We start from the raw sequence: 17,982 nt of genomic DNA, 5'->3' as shown, positions 1-17,982 counted from the left end.
TATGTCACTGAGAACCCTTTGGTGAAAATCACCCCTGTAATTCACTGTTACCCATCTAAAAATGTATATGTTGTACACTACTGTCCTGCAATCTACTGTAGGAATGCTGCTGTGATCTTCCCTTGGAGGGTATTCAGCCTGATTCTACCCTAATTATTCTTGTTATGTTTTTCTACTGTAGATAATCATTAATAAAGGATCTCACTTCACAATGTTTGAAGACTGTCACTTTGGAGACAACATTCGGAGATTTGATCTTTATTTAATGAATTGAGTGATCTTTTTATTTCTTGTTTTCTTTGTATCTTGTGCATGTGTTTTTTTACTCCCATTTTTTATGAAACCACTAGTGATAAAATGAACACTATTTTCCCAAAATCTGATATACAACTGTGTTTCCTTTACCTTACTTGGATACCATGTTTATGTATAAGGCAGTGTCGTAGAATACATTAGCAAAGAAATGATGGGTCGACTTAGGTTTTTAATTATTTTTGCCGGTTTCATCAAACATGTTGAAGAACTTTTTTGTTTTCATTATTTATTATATCTCTTCCAGTAAAACTGCCAGTTATCTCATTTGTGTATTAATAGTATCATAAAATAATAAAGCTCTTAAAAAATTCTACTATCTTCCCTCTGACACACATACTGACATTTTCTGAAATTACAAATGCCAACCAACCAAAATGTCAAAAGAAAAAATTGTTACTCTGTCTTTATTTGCAGCCAGCCCATCCATATCAGCAACAGCAGAAGTGGTGATCCATATCTTGGATGTCAACGACAACTCCCCAGTTTTGGTTGGCGATTATTCTGGAAAATATATGTGCACTCCGCAGAGAGATAAACAGTCCATCACTATTAGTGCCTTTGACCATGACTCGGTGGAACACAGCATCCCTTTCATTTTCACCCTAGCCAATGATCAATCAATTCGAAATAATTGGAGACTTAGCTCCATTAATGGTATGTATTCAAGAAAGATCCTCAACATATTTTCTCCCTCTCTTTGAATTGCTTATCTTGCTTTGAAACTCATCTAATGGACTGCTGTACTCATGTTTTCTTCTTTCTCCAAATTCTCCCAGATACACATGCTTTACTTACGATGGGAAACACTTGGTTGGAACCAAAATTACATATTGTGCCTATAATCATCACAGACAGTGGAAAACCATCGCAAAAGCAGCGTATTCACCTTCCAGGTAGGAAGATATTTGCTACGTCAAGTGAAACAGATGTAGGAAAATGACATGATGATGAGGGTTCTAGATAAGGAGTTCTTGGATCCTTTGAAAAATTAAAGTGATTAGTGTAATTGATGAGAAGACAACTCCAACTCTTTACTTATTTCTATCAGATTTCTCTTGTTTGCACTAACATCTGACTGAAAGTGCCACTTGTTTTGAAGGATCCTGATCAACTGTAGTTATATATTGACTTGGGCTGATTGCATTACAATAGAGCTAAATCAGTGGAGTACCTCTATAACGATGGTCAAAGGATGGGAGTTGACAAATCCCTCCTTTGTGATGGGGCGGTTGTTTTGTCAGAATAACCCACCTCATATGTCTCAAGGGACAGTCGTAGATCTTACGTTAGAAAAATTTTATAGTTTGCCGAGATTCAACCAAATTCTCCTGACATGACAAATTTGGAGAATCCACAAGTCTCACAGAAAACTGTGATGTTGATATGATTTAGAAAATAGACTATTTTCCTTTTTAAATGTAATGCAATGAAACACAGCACGATGCAGAACAACACAAGTCACATAAACCAATGTCTACTTTTTAACATTTCAGTATCATTTTCAGCTAAGACTGGGAGCTGCAAGGAAAAGTGATCTGGGTAGAAGGCTTTCCATAGCAATATTTTGATAGCACGTGCAACAGTCTTTCTGGGAAAGGTTTTCCCACACATTTATATTCCTAATAATGAATGGTACCTCATTGTACATCATTTCCTGCTTGGGAGACTCTGGGGGGCAATCAGGGATCTGAAAGCTGGGCAGACACACTCCAGTTTTAGCCTTTCATAAGACTCCACTGGCAGGAGCCAGAGAAGACTGACAGCATAGTTTGAGGAGTGCCAGGTCTGCAGGAATATGATGTCCCATGCCCTGTCAAAATGTAAGCTGGAGTGAGCGGGCACTGGGCCGTGGCCAGTTACCACTTAGTATGGGTAGCAGCTGTCAGTGCATTGTTTAGTGAGGAAGATTATTTTGCAAACACTTATTCAAAGTTGCAAACTATCAAAACTTGAAACTTTGTCCACCTATAATTAGTGCCCATAGAATGCAATTCAATAGGGATCTGTCTCTAAAGTTAGACTTGATTAGGTTTTCTCCTAGGTTGCACCACAGTGGGATGTGTTACTATCATTAGAGTGCAGTGTGTTCAGGCAATGTACATAAGACACAATGTTGTGTGCTGAGGTAGTCACAACAACCATGAAATGTGGAGAACACATTAGAATAGTGCAATATATGTTCTAGCTACATCATCAATACAGTCCATAAGTCAAGATAGAACGCCAATCAGAACTTCAGAAAACTCTTGCTTGCTGTCATTTCAATATGCATATATTTGAAGAGAAGAGTTTTGCTATGTATTCTTTGTGTTGACTGTTACAGCTAAAACCCACTTTCACCAAACGTAAAAAGGAGTGTACATTGAATATTGCAAAGTGTGTGTGTGTGCTGTTTTAGCAATAATGACATCCAAAATTGAAGCTCCCAGAAGCAGTCCAGTTTGCGACGTGCTATATACAAACAATTTTGTTACTATAGATCAATTGTTACACATAATAACACCATGTGTATCCAATGGCAATAGGATTTTGTTTTACCAGCATAGGCATTAACAGAGCACTTACAGGCTATAGGAACACCGATAAGAAAATGCAGTGACTATGAGTCTTTGCATTTACCATATATCAAACAAAAAATTATTGTGTTAAAAAATGTTGTAAACTAATCATCTAGAACAACAATATTGACTTTCAGGGCACACTATGTAATTCACTAAGATATGGACAACATAAAGATTGGCAACAATAATTTAATTAAAAAACGTCTGCACACCAAAATAAGGGTAAAAAAATACAATTTTCAAAATATCTTATTGTAATTTACATAAATATAAACATTTATAAATATTTCTTACTAAAAAATTGACAAATCATGTTTAAGAAAATACCACAATGATCTATGAACTCAGAAAAAAATATACAGCATAAAAATGTCAACTTAGATACATCATCCTCAAATACAGTACAGAAACAACACTCATCGAACCACCGACAAGATCCGCATGATTCTTGACAAAGGTGACACATAGTGACCTTTACAAATAAACATAATACAACATAGTATTCAACAAATGTCAACTCAACTTACGTCACAATATCTCAGACCTGAGGATGGATGAAACAGAAATGGAGCCGGCCATGGCCTCAAAGGAGTACTCCCTACCAAGCAAACTGGTGACTCATAACATCCTGAAGAGTATAAGAACGGATGGGTACCCCGGTCTCAATGGCCAACCTTGGTCCTTATTCAGAGAGGGCACACAGGTTTGGACCTCAGTACTCACTCCTTTGTATACCAATTGCAGGTTCGTCGAAGATGTTACCGAGGCATGGAGAGTCTCCTTGTTGCAACACATTTTTAAGAAAGGAAACAGATCCATGAACATATTGCTTAATAGCACTACTGGACATTGAGGGCAAAGTGTACGCCAGCACTTTAGTGCAGGAGTTTGCAACTTGGGCATCCACCGGTGGGCTGCTACCCTTCTTCCAAACAGGGTTTTGAGTGGGATGGTCAACAGTGGACAACATCATCGCCCTCTCATATCTAATACAACAAGCAACAACCCTCACAACTCTCCCTATCTTTGCCTGTTTTATTGATTACTATGCAGCCTTCGACTGAGTCATAAGGAACATCCTCTGGCAGAAACTAGAAAGGTGGAACATCTGTCCCAAACTATCGCACGCCATCATGTCCCTCTATACAAGGACTTTGGTAAGACTCAAGCTTACGGGGAGAGACAGCAACAGATAAAATCGCCACTGATCAAGGGTAAAACAGGGCTATGCTTTGACCCGACTCCTATTCAGTCTATACACAGCTGACCTGGGCCAGTCCTTGCAGGGGCGGCCTTAGGCACGCCAGAAAGAGGGAACAGCAAAATCCATCTCATGCAATATGTGGACGATTTGGGGCCAGATGTACGACCATTCACTTTAGTGAGTCGCAAATTGCGCCGAATTGTGACTCGCAGTTTGCGACTCGCTAAAGTGAATGTACAACAGTGTGTCAGACACTGTTTGTGATTCCCAATGTGTTCACAAATTGCTTGCCTCACCAATAATCATGAAGCAAGCGTAATTTGCGACCTCATTGGGAATGGCTAGGACTCACAGGGATGGTGGCCTGCTGGGGTCAGCAGACCACCATGTATATGACTGCTTTTTAGGGCTCGGTCTGATCCAGTGCATGCGCTGGCCTGGCCGAGAACATTTAGTAGCTGCTTTGAAAAGTGCTACTTTGCCAGCGACCAGCTTACTATCACACACACAAGAGCGCGTGCGCATGCGCGTAATAGCAAGCTGGTGGCCGGCAAGGTAGCACTTTTAGTGACGTGCGTGCGCAACACTCGCGTTTTTTTTTATTTCATTTCGCGGCCGCGCGGCTTTACTTTTACGGCCGCACGGCCAATGCTTGTTTTTTTAACTGTCCAATCAACGTCAGTGTGCCACAGAGGCACAATGCCATCATTTATTCAAATGCCTTATAATGCAATGCCAACAACTTTGTTGTAGAGTCCGAGAGAGCATTAAAATATACATACGTTCGTATGAGCCTAACAGGTAAGAAAAGAAAAAGACACACTGTATTTTACCTTCAACGGTCCTTTGATGAAATAATGTTACTACTAGTAAAAATAAATAAAGGCGGAATCCATTTGTGCCTACTGTGTTGTGTACATGTGTACCCTCCAAACTGCCAAACCAAAACTATGATTTATTATACTGATACTAGTTAGGCCAACAAACCATATAAGTGACTGCTTGCACTCCACGCTAAAATGTACGAAGTGCTTGTCCCCGAATGCAGGTGCCAGAATAGCCACAGCTTCACACTCTGCTGGCACGCACATTTGGTCATTCCTCACACCACTACTGAAAGTATGCATCAGCTGTGGCCTCTAACTGTAGCTTCAAACCAGAAGGGTATGTCCACACTCCCTCGAACTGCACACCGGGAGGAAGCCACATCACAAGTGATAGGTTCACTATCTGAACAGTACAAACTGTGCGGACAGTGAGTCTCCTTCCCAACGCTGTGCATCCCGTGCATGTAGGTATTCCCTGCTGGTATAACCTGCATTTGTCCTCATTCATCAGGGTCTGGTGACGGACACAGTACACGTCGGCTCGACCCCCACCGTGCATCACACTCCCTGGCAGGGACAGGTTGTCCTCAGTGCTATATGGGGGGAAATACACCATTCCAGCGCATAACTTGATAACTTTGTACAGGCCCCTCGCTGAATCCCATGCACCACTATAAACGGAGCAAGCCAACCTGCAACAACACTCCGCACGAACGTTACATGTAGAAATCTCGATCTGCTACTACCCATTTTGTTGCATAAGTAAACAATACACCAACATGAACTGAAGCAAACAAAACACGAGCTCTGAAAAAAGATGAAACACAGCGTCCGGAGGAGTGTTTCACCAGTGGAGGGCTTGGTAAGCTTCAGTAAGCGAGAATGGGAGGCATCTCGCAGAGAGTGCATGTCAGCGATCTAATGAAATGTTTCTATGATGTTTTGAAGTTCATGATTTGATATTGTGATTTTTGTTATCTTGACCTTTTATTAAAATGTATAATTGTTTAACTTTTGTTTCATTGTATTCCTTATGGAGGTGTTCCAAGTATATTACATATTAAGCTGATAGTATTGTGTTTGAATGGAGTGCATTTAAATCTGGTGTGTCTAAAGGGAATCTTTTTATTTGCTTGTCAATACAGGTGCTCTGTCTCTTTGGACTGTTTGAGCCCCTCTCCTTGTTTTCAAGGTTTTACTTACAGGGTCCCAAAGGCGAGACCTATTAGCTATGCCAATGCTTGTTAAATATTGTACACGATCAAGCTGACTGACGTAGCTTTCTCTGAATCTACACGCGGAGCGCTGTCACGCTTTTCTAATCTTCTACCGAGAGAAACTCCCAGTGCATTGTCACTGTTCATCCACAAAGGGATTCTACAACGCTACGGCTGTGGCGTAAAATAATTTGAGCCCCTCTGGCCTACCGACATACCCCATTGGATTGACAGCCTTTCCTCACATTGAGTACCCGGACGGGTCCTCATGTGAGGGAACCCTTTTCCTCTATTCTTCACATGTTGCACATCTTTTTCACAAGGCTGCGCAATCATAAATTCAGATGTCCCTTCATCAATAGTCCTGAAGAGACCCCACATTGTTTTGAGGGTCGAAACACCGTTGACAAACGGAAGAAGCGAACCATTTTCCCAGCACATATCATTGTTTATAGTAAGTAAGTAAAATCTTTATTCGGTTTCAGCTTTACATAAAAACACCATAAAAGCATTTATACATTTCATTTACATGCATTTTAACAGTACTAGTGCGTATTCGGTTCATTTAAAATATATGTCACTATTGCTTGATCAAGATGATTTAAAAAATTATTATTTTGGAGATTTAGCCTTTGTTTAAAAATACATTTTAGGAAGGTGCTTACAACTTTACATACATATTCAGAGTTTAAAAATGTTAGCCACAACATGGCAGGACGACATTTTCTCAGGCCTAAAGTTCTCAGCAGGGGGGTTAGCCAAAGCTTGCGGTGTGCGGAGTAATATTTGCAGAACAGTACGGTGTGAATTGTTGACTGATCGGATAGTTCATCACATGGACAGGCCATTAGAGTTTCTTCCCAGCTATTTCTTTTAGAAAATGCTACAACCCTGTGGAAGATGTTCAACCTGAATCTCGCTAATAAGAATCATTCGAACTGCGAATCAACATAGGTTAAATATGGTTCCATTTCCAGAGTAGTCATGACCGCTAGAGAGTGTTGTACAGATAGTTTCTTAATCTCCACAGTAATACGTAGCTCTTCAAAGTGGCTCAGGGCCTTTGCCTTAAGCTCTTTTTTTGGAATTTCAGCAATCGTTTCAGGGTTGCGATAGCACTCAGCCATTCCTAAGTCAGTGAGAAGATTTTTTTACGTATGTTAACCAGTCTATTTTTTCAACACAATCTAGAGTCATACAGTCCGCAACGATGTCTTTGGTGAGAGTGTTGTTTGTTGACACCCATATTCGGCGCCAGAGAAGTACGGGTTCAATTTTGGCCAGGTCCTCAATATGTGGCAATCCCAATTCTGCGTGACTGGCAAAGGTGGAGACCTTTTTTGGGACTGACAATAAAAATCTTGTGAAAGTGTTCGCCGCTACCTGGAGGGCTTTTGTGTTTTTGTGACCCCTTCAGGCCCGCCCCATAAAGTGCGATGGAATGGCACTTGGCTCTATAGATCTGAAGTAGTTCAACCGGAGGCTTTTTCCCTAATTTCTGGGCGAATTTCATAAGAGCAGCAATAGAGCGCAAAAGTTGATGCTTACGCGCTTCTATGGCCGCTCTCCAGTTGAGCTTCTCATCTATCATTATCCCTAAATAGAGGTATTGGGGGTTGATTCTAATTTTTCATTATTGAGGAAAATGCTTTTTCCATGTTTCCTGACTTGGCCTGCTACCATAATGTATGTTTTCTTTATGTTTATGTGGAGGTCTAGGTCGCTCATGAATTTTGCGTAGCTGTTCAGAGATTTTTGTAGCTCACGTGGGGTGCGTGCTAGGATCACCGCGTCATCCGCGTACAAAAGAGCGGGCACCAGTCGATCTTTCACACGGGGCAAGTCCAAGCCCCCCCCTCAACATCTCTACCTCAAGACCGTTGGTATAGAGGGAGAAGAGGAAGGGGGCAAGGACACATCCCTGCCTGACGCCACGCTCTACGGAAAAAGATTCTGACAGTTCACCCTGTACTCCAAAACGCACCCTAGAGGAGGCGTTGGAGTAGAGTTTCCTGAGAAAGGTCACAAGAACCTTGTCTATTCCCATGTTGGTCAAGACTGACCATAGTTTTGAGTGGCAGACGCAGTCGAAAGCCGCGGAAAGGTCAACATATGCCATGTATAACTTCTCGCGCTTTGCCGACACATATTTTCCCATCAACAGGGCCAGGTTCAGGGCTTGTTCCGTTGTTCCGAGGCCCTCTCGGAAGCCGTACTGGATATCCGAGAGGGTCCCAGTATCGTCCGTCCACTCCTGTAAACGCTGGAGAACCACTCTGCCCAGTACTTTCCCCAGTGAGTCCAGGAGGGAGATCGGTCGATAACACGTCACCTCCTCTCTATTTCCCTTCTTAAAGATGGGCACCAAAATTGATTGGTTCCAGGATGTAAGTAGTCCACACTTCATTGTTGCGTCAAACACCCTTTTTAGGTCGAGCCTGTCCCATTCCACAGGAATGGATAGGATCGAATTCATGTCGGCAAAATCCTCTTCAAACTAAGGGGTTTCAGCCCGGCGTTTTCTTGCAGTTCACGTGAACATGCACGAGCATTCACGGCCAGGGCTTCTCCTCCCCTAGCAGCACTCCTCCCACACCAGCAACTCCCCCCTCCCACACCAGCACCTCCCCTCTCTCTCCCCGCAAACACAGCCTTGCCGTAGCAGCACTCCTCCCACACCAGCACCTCCCCCCTCCCACACCAGCACCTCCCCTCTCTCTCCCCGCAAACACAGCCTTCCTTTCATTTCTCCTCCCCCTCCCCAGCCAGCTTCCCCCAGGCCGTGTTCCCTCAGATATGCTATTGCATATCGTTTGCTACCTCTTGTATTTTGTTGCTCTTGATACTTGCACAACTGTCACTATTGTCTCATGTAACGTAACGTTTGCTTTTGTAACATGCTCACTTGTAATTTTGGCTTCATGTATCTAAAAACGCCTCCCTCGCGCTCCTTTCTCCCTCTCTCCCGCTGCCTAGTCCTCCCACCCCCTCCCTCTCCAGCGTGCGCTCCACTCGCATCTGCCTGCTGCTCCCCCGCCCACCCCCCTCACTCCCCCAACCAGCAATGCCGAGAAGCTTGTTTCCTCTAAGAACATATCGTTTGCTACCTCCAGGCCGTGTTCCCTCAGATATGCTATTGCATATCGTTTGCTACCTCTTGTATTTTGTTGCTCTTGATACTTGCACAACTGTCACTATTGTCTCATGTAACGTAACGTTTGCTTTTGTAACATGATCACTTGTAATTTTGGCTTCATGTATCTAAAAACGCCTCCCTCGCGCTCCTTTCTCCCTCTCTCCCGCTGCCTAGTCCTCCCACCCCCTCCCTCTCCAGCGCGCGCTCCACTCGCATCTGCCTGCTGCTCCCCCCACTCCCCCAACCAGCAATTCACACACAGCAACGCCACTCACACACGCAACGCAACTCATCCACGCAACCCCACTCATCGACGCAACCCCACTCATCGACGCAACGCCACTCACACACGCAACGCCACTCACACACGCAACGCCACTCACACACGCAACGCCACTCACACACGCAACGCCACTCACACACGCAACGCCACTCACACGCAACGCCACTCACACACGCAACGCCACTCACACACGCAAGGCCACTCACACACGCAACGCCACTCACACACACAACGCCACTCACACACGCAACGCCACTCACACACGCAACCCCACTCACCAACGCAACGCCACTCACACACGCAATGCCACTCACACACGCAACGCCACTCACGCACGCAACGCCACTCACACACGCAACGCCACTCACACACGCAACGCCACTCACACACGCAACGCCACTCACACACGCAACTCATCCACGCAACCCCACTCATCCACGCAACCCCACTCATCGACGCAACGCCACTCAAACACGCAACGCCACTCACACACGCACACACGCAACACCACTCACACACGCAACGCCACTCACACACGCAACGCCACTCACACACGCAACGCCACTCACACGCAACGCCACTCACACACGCAACGCCACTCACACACGCAACGCCACTCACACACGCAACGCCACTCACACACGCAACGCCACTCAAACACGCAACGCCACTCACACACGCAACGCCACTCACACACACAACCCCACTCACACACGCAATGCCACTCACACACGCAACGCCACTCACACACACAACGCCACTCACACACGCAACGCCACTCACACACGCAACACCACTCACACACGCAACGCCACTCACACACGCAACGCCACTCACACACGCAACGCCACTCACACACAACGCCACTCACACACGCAACGCCACTCACACATGCAACGCCACTCACACACGCAACGCCACTCACACACGCAACGCCACTCACACACGCAACGCCACTCACGCACGCAACGCCACTCACACACGCAACGCCACTCACACACGCAACGCCACTCACACACGCAACGCCACTCACACACGCAACTCATCCACGCAACCCCACTCATCCACGCAACCCCACTCATCGACGCAACGCCACTCAAACACGCAACGCCACTCACACACGCACACACGCAACACCACTCACACATGCAACGCCACTCACACACGCAACGCCACTCACACACGCAACGCCACTCACACGCAACGCCACTCACACACGCAACGCCACTCACACACGCAACGCCACTCACACACGCAACGCCACTCACACACGCAACGCCACTCAAACACGCAACGCCACTCACACACGCAACGCCACTCACACACACAACCCCACTCACACACGCAATGCCACTCACACACGCAACGCCACTCACACACACAACGCCACTCACACACGCAACACCACTCACACACGCAACACCACTCACACACGCAACGCCACTCACACACGCAACGCCACTCACACACGCAATGCCACTCACACGCAACGCCACTCACACACGCAACGCCACTCACACATGCAAAGCCACTCACACACGCAACGCCACTCACACACGCAACGCCACTCACACACGCAACGCCACTCACACACGCAACCCCACTCATCGACGCAACGCCACTCACACACGCAACGCCACTCACACACGCAACGCCACTCACACACGCAACACCACTCACACACGCAACACCACTCACACACGCAACGCCACTCACACATGCAACGCCACTCACACACGCAATGCCACTCACACACGCAACGCCACTCACACACGCAACGCCACTCACACACGCAACGCCACTCACACATGCAACGCCACTCACACACGCAACTCATCCACGCAACCCCACTCATCCACGCAACCCCACTCATCGACGCAACGCCACTCACACACGCAACGCCACTCACACACGCAACGCCACTCACACACGCAACTCATCCACGCAACCCCACTCATCCATGCAACCCCACTCATCAATGCAACGCCACTCACACATGCAACGCCACTCACACACGCAACGCCACTCACACACGCAACGCCACTCACACATGCAACGCCACTCACACATGCAACGCCACTCACACATGCAACGCCACTCACACACGCAACGCCACTCACACACGCAACGCCACTCACACACGCAACGACACTCACACACGCAACGCCACTCACACACACAACGCCACTCACACACGCAACGCCACTCACACACGCAACACCACTCACACACGCAACGCCACTCACACACGCAACGCCACTCACACGCAACGCCACTCACACATGCAATGCCACTCACACACGCAACTCACACACGCAATGCCACTCACACACGCAACGCCACTCACACACGCAACGCCACTCACACACGCAACGCCACTCACACACGCAACGCCACTCACACACGCAACGCCACTCACCCACGCAACGCAACTCACCCACACAACCCCACTCACCCACACAACCCCACTCACCCGCGCAACCCCACTCACCCACGCAACGCCACTCACACACGCAACGCCACTCACACACGCAACGCCACTCACACACGCAATGCCACTCACACACGCAGCGCCACTCACACACGCAACACCACTCACACACGCAACGCTACTCACACACGCAACGCCACTCACACACAACGCCACTCACACACGCAACGCCACTCACACACGCAACGCCACTCACACACGCAACGCCACTCACACACGCAACGCCACTCAAACACGCAACGCTACTCACACACGCAACGCCACTCACACACGCAACGCCACTCACACACGCAACGCCACTCAAACACGCAACGCTACTCACACACGCAACGCCACTCACACACGCAATGCCACTCACACACGCAACGCCACTCACACACGCAACGCCACTCACACACACAACGCCACTCACACACGCAACGCCACTCACACACGCAACGCCACTCACACACGCAATGCCACTCACACACGCAATGCCACTCATCGACACAACGCCACTCACACACGCAACGCCACTCACACACGCAACGCCACTCACACACACAACGCCACTCACACACGCAACGCCACTCACACATGCAACGCCACTCACACACGCAACGCCACTGACACACGCAACGCCACTGACACATGCAACGCCACTCACACACGCAACGCCACTCACACACGCAACACCACTCACACATGCAACGCCACTCACACACGCAATGCCACTCACACACGCAACGCCACTCACACACGCAACACCACTCACACACGCAACGCCACTCACACACGCAACGCCACTCATCCACGCAACCCCACTCATCCACGCAACCCCACTCATCCACGCAACCCCACTCATCGACGCAACGCCACTCACACACGCAACGCCACTCACACACGCAACGCCACTCACACATGCAACTCATCCACGCAACCCCACTCATCCACGCAACCCCACTCATCGACGCAACGCCACTCACACACGCAATGCCACTCACACACGCAACGCCACTCACACATGCAACGCCACACACACATGCAACGCCACTCACACATGCAACGCCACTCACACATGCAACACCACTCACACACGCAACGCCACTCACACACGCAACGCCACTCACACGCAACGCCACTCACACACGCAACGCCACTCACACACGCAGCGCCACTCAAACACGCAACGCCACTCACACACGCAACGCCACTCACACGCAACGCCACTCACACACGCAACACCACTCACACACGCAATGCCACTCACACACGCAACGCCACTCACACACGCAATGCCACTCACACACGCAACGCCACTCACACACGCAACGCCACTCACACATGCAACGCCACTCACCCATGCAACAAAACTCACACACGCAATGCCACTCACACACGCAACGCCACTCACACACGCAACGCCACTCAAACACGCAACGCTACTCACACACGCAACACCACTCACACACGCAACGCCACTCACACACGCAACGCCACTCACACACGCAATGTCACTCACACACACAACGCCACTCACACACGCAACGCCACTCACACACGCAACGCCACTCACACACGCAATGCCACTCACACACGCAACGCCACTCATCGACACAACGCCACTCACACACGCAACGCCACTCACACACGCAACGCCACTCACACACGCAACACCACTCACACACGCAACGCCACTCACACACGCAACGCCACTCACACACGCAACGCCACTCACACACGCAACACCACTGACACACACAACGCCACTGACACACGCAACGCCACTCACACACGCAACGCCACTCACACACGCAACACCACTCACACATGCAACGCCACTCACACACGCAATGCCACTCACACACGCAACGCCACTCACACACGCAACACCACTCACACACGCAACGCCACTCACACACACAACGCCACTCACACACGCAACTCATCCACGCAACCCCACTCATCCACGCAACCCCACTCATCAACGCAACGCCACTCACACACGCAACACCACTCACACACGCAACGCCACTCACACACGCAACTCATCCACGCAACCCCACTCATCCACGCAACCCCACTCATCGACGCAACGCCACTCACACACGCAACGCCACTCACACACGCAACGCCACTCACACATGCAACGCCACACACACATGCAACGCCACTCACACATGCAAAGCCACTCACACATGCAACGCCACTCACACACGCAACGCCACTCACACGCAATGCCACTCACACACGCAACGCCACTCACACACGCAACGCCACTCACACACGCAGCGCCACTCAAACACGCAACGCCACTCACACGCAACGCCACTCACACACGCAACACCACTCACACACGCAATGCCACTCACACACGCAACGCCACTCACACACGCAACGCCACTCACACACGCAACGCCACTCACACACGCAACGCCACTCACACACGCAACGCCACTCACCCACGCAACGAAACTCACCCACGCAACTCACCCACCCAACCCCACTCACCCACGCAACGCCACTCACCCACGCAACGCCACTCACACACGCAACGCCACTCACACACACAACGCCACTCACTCACGCAACACCACTCACACACGCAACGCCACTCACACACGCAACGCCACTCACATGCAACGCCACTCACACACGCAACACCACTCACACACACAACGCCACTCACACACGCAACGCCACTCACACACGCAACGCCACTCACACACAAAACGCCACTCACACACGCAACGCCACTCACACACGCAACGCCACTCACACACGCAACGCCACTCACACACGCAACGCCACTCACACACGCAACGCCACTCACACACGCAACGCCACTCACACACACAACGCCACTCACACACGCAACGCCACTCACCCACGCAACGCCACTCATCCACGCAACGCCACTCACACACGCAATGCCACTCACACACGCAATGCCACTCACACACGCAACGCCACTCACACACGCAACGCCACTCACACACGCAACGCCACTCACACACTCAACGCCACTCACACACACAACGCCACTCACACATGCAACGCCACTCACACACGCAACGCCACTCACACACGCAACGCCACTCACACACGCAACGCCACTCACCCACGCAACGCAACTCACCCACGCAACGCCACTCACCCATGCAACCCCACTCACCCACGCAACGCCACTCACACACGCAACGCCACTCACACACGCAATGCCACTCACACACGCAACACCACTCACACACGCAACACTACTCACACACGCAACGCCACTCATCATATTGTGCTGCAAAACGAAATACTTATAAGGTCCCACAAGCGAGACCTATTGGCAATGCCAATGCTTGTTATGATGGGGGCCCAAAGATCTAATCTAAATTTAAAAAAGTCAACTGGTACCCCATCCGGACCAGGGGCTTTTCCACTCTTACTGGCATTCACTGCAGTTATTACCTCGTGTAGTTTGACTACTAATGGGATTGGAAATGGATTATCCTGATTTGGGCTATTGTTTCTTTCTGTAGGGGCTACTGCTGGGAATTTGCCAAAAATCTTTGCAAAATGATTTACCCAGGTTTGTCCCTCAATAGCTACATCTATGCTTGGCTGATCTTTTATATCCGTCAGGAAAGGTGCTTTTACCACCTTCCAAAATAATTCGCTATTTTTGTTTAGTGAGCTTTCGTGCAACTGATCCCATAATGCTTTTTTTAACTCTTCTTTTCTCACTTTGCACGCCAGCCTGTACGCTTTTCTCAGGTTCCTGACCTCCTCTTGATACTCATTGTTTTGGTTAATGCTCTCTTTAGCTTTTTATGGGCGGCTGAGCAGTCATGATTAAACCATCCTTTTTTTCTTTCCGTGGTCCCTTTCTGCTTCACAGTAAGGCATTTGTTTACTTTTCCTAGGATCTCCTTAAAATGGGATAGAACTTCCTCATTGCTTGCCTCAGTGTCTAAGCACTTCATTATTGCTGATTGTGCTGCGGTTACAACCTTGTTTGTCAACTCATTTGGATCAATCTTCCCCCACCCAAGGGTATAACCATTTGTTTTTGTTAGTTGTATATTATTCTGGGCGAGGGTGGACATTAAGGTTTGAGCTGATAGCTGACCTTGATCCAAAATTAATTCGAAGGTTAAAGCTGAATGATCGCTTAATGTGTTAATTTTAACTTTAAAATTCATGGTCCTATTTACAAGGGTCGCTGTCGTGAGAATGTAATCGATTGTTGTTTCGCTTCCCCTTCCGAGGTAGGTAGGGTCCAATTTCCCAGTTAGAGGGTTTATTTGATTTAATATTACTAGGTCCAAACTGGACATGGTTTCGTTTAAGAAATCTCCCACCACGGAGTGCCTAAAATGGGTAATTTGTTCTTCTGTTTCAAGGCCCATACCACAGATATTGCTATTTGGCCTTTCACAAGGGTGATGATTAAAATCGCCTCCCCAAACGATACTCGGGGGTTCTAGTCCTTGTGTTTGTTTCATGCCACTAGTCAGTTTCTTGCGGAGAGCCCCCAGTATTTTTATTCTCTCGTTTTCCACTAAATTATCATAAATGTTAACGAGAAGAATAATCCTCTTTGTCTTAAATGCCAATCTCAAAATCTGGTAATAAGGTTCTGAACTAAGTGGAGTAACTACCAGACCTGGTATAGTGTTTGATATGTAGGTTATCAACCCGCCTTTAGCTCTCCCATGGGTTCCTGGGATTCCTGCTGAAAAGTAAGTTTTAAACCCTGTCAGGTGCATTTCTTTCGTGAGCCAAGTCTCCTGAAGGGCTAGGACTTGACATTCTTTAGCAAACTCTGAAACACTTCTATCCCAAAAAAATTCTCGGAGACCCGCAACATTCCAAAACATTATTTGAATTTTTTCTACTCTCCTGCCAAAGACCTGTCTCTCATTTGTCCTATTTTCCTTGTTTGGCACAGGTGTCTCCAAATCCCGGTTATGGTCCTCATGAATTAAAATGGGTGGAGTGCTGGTTTTATTCCCCCTGGTGGAATTTTCCCCCTTCCTCGCACATGGTCTGTTGGGTTGAGTTGACTGACTTTGTCCTTCGATACTACAATTTTCAGCTAAGGTGTCTGGAATGGTGTCACCAAAAAGAGTAGTTTCTTTTGTCAGGGGATGATCTTGAATCAAGGGGAGATTACTATCGAGTCAATCTATTCCTTCTAGACCACACAGCGTTGAGAAGGGATTAAATGTTGGTATATTAAAATCTGAGAATGATGTTTGATAGTTGTTATTCAAACTGCTCCAATACATTTGAGGATAAAGTGATTGCGGAGGTTGGTTAAAGCAATGGTTCTGGATAGGTTGGTAGCCTACTTCTCTCCACTCTGGACGCTGTCTTCTTGTTTGGTGGTGTTTAGGGTTATTCATCAGTTCCCGTGGATAGAAGTAGCTAACATAGTGTGTGGAGATATTATCTCCTCCTATGGCCTCATACCAGTCTCCTATAGTTCTTACGGCCCTATGATCCTTAAAATGAATAATTATCACATCTCCCCTTTTATATTTCGGTCTTGAGCCCACCCAAACAGTGCGCCTTACTGACAGGATTTCTCCATTGACATGTGCAGGGAGGGGTCTATTCAGCTTCAACCAATAGATGGTTTTATTTTTTAAGGCATGATAATTCTCTCTGACCCCTTCTGCTAACTCTGGGACTCCTGTCATGACAATTGTATATGGGGCTGATTCCGGAGGTAGATCAACTGTCCTGCGTCTTGGTCTTTTTGAGTACTGTGTTGACTGCTCGCCCAACTCTCTACTTGATATGTTATTCGTAGGGGGATTAGGATTAGTTTTTGGTAAAGGAGGATTTGTTTCTACAGGATTCATCTCTACTATATTTTTTCCCCTTTCAGTTACTTTAACTCCATCTTTTCCCTGGGTGTTCTTGGGTGGCTCGCGATGGGTCGCGATGTTGTTTGGTCTCGGGGCAGCGAC

General features: G+C 47.9%; 1 protein-coding gene across 1 annotated transcript in view; it reads left to right on the top strand.

The window, feature by feature from the left end:
• The window catches only part of CDH16 (cadherin 16), a 755,818-nt gene that overhangs the window by 550,761 nt on the left and 187,075 nt on the right, over positions 1–17,982 (top strand). Inside the window, exons 15-16 of the mRNA XM_078671187.1 lie at positions 730–969; positions 1,092–1,208. Of these exons, the coding sequence (XP_078527313.1) occupies positions 730–969; positions 1,092–1,208 (357 nt within the window). The remainder of the gene's footprint in view (positions 1–729; positions 970–1,091; positions 1,209–17,982) is intronic.

Source organism: Lissotriton helveticus, chromosome 12 (genome assembly GCF_964261635.1).
Source record: "Lissotriton helveticus chromosome 12, aLisHel1.1, whole genome shotgun sequence".
Lineage (NCBI taxonomy): Eukaryota > Metazoa > Chordata > Amphibia > Caudata > Salamandridae > Lissotriton > Lissotriton helveticus.
Note: the sequence above shows the minus strand (reverse complement) of the source record. Positions and strands in the feature narration are given on the sequence as shown.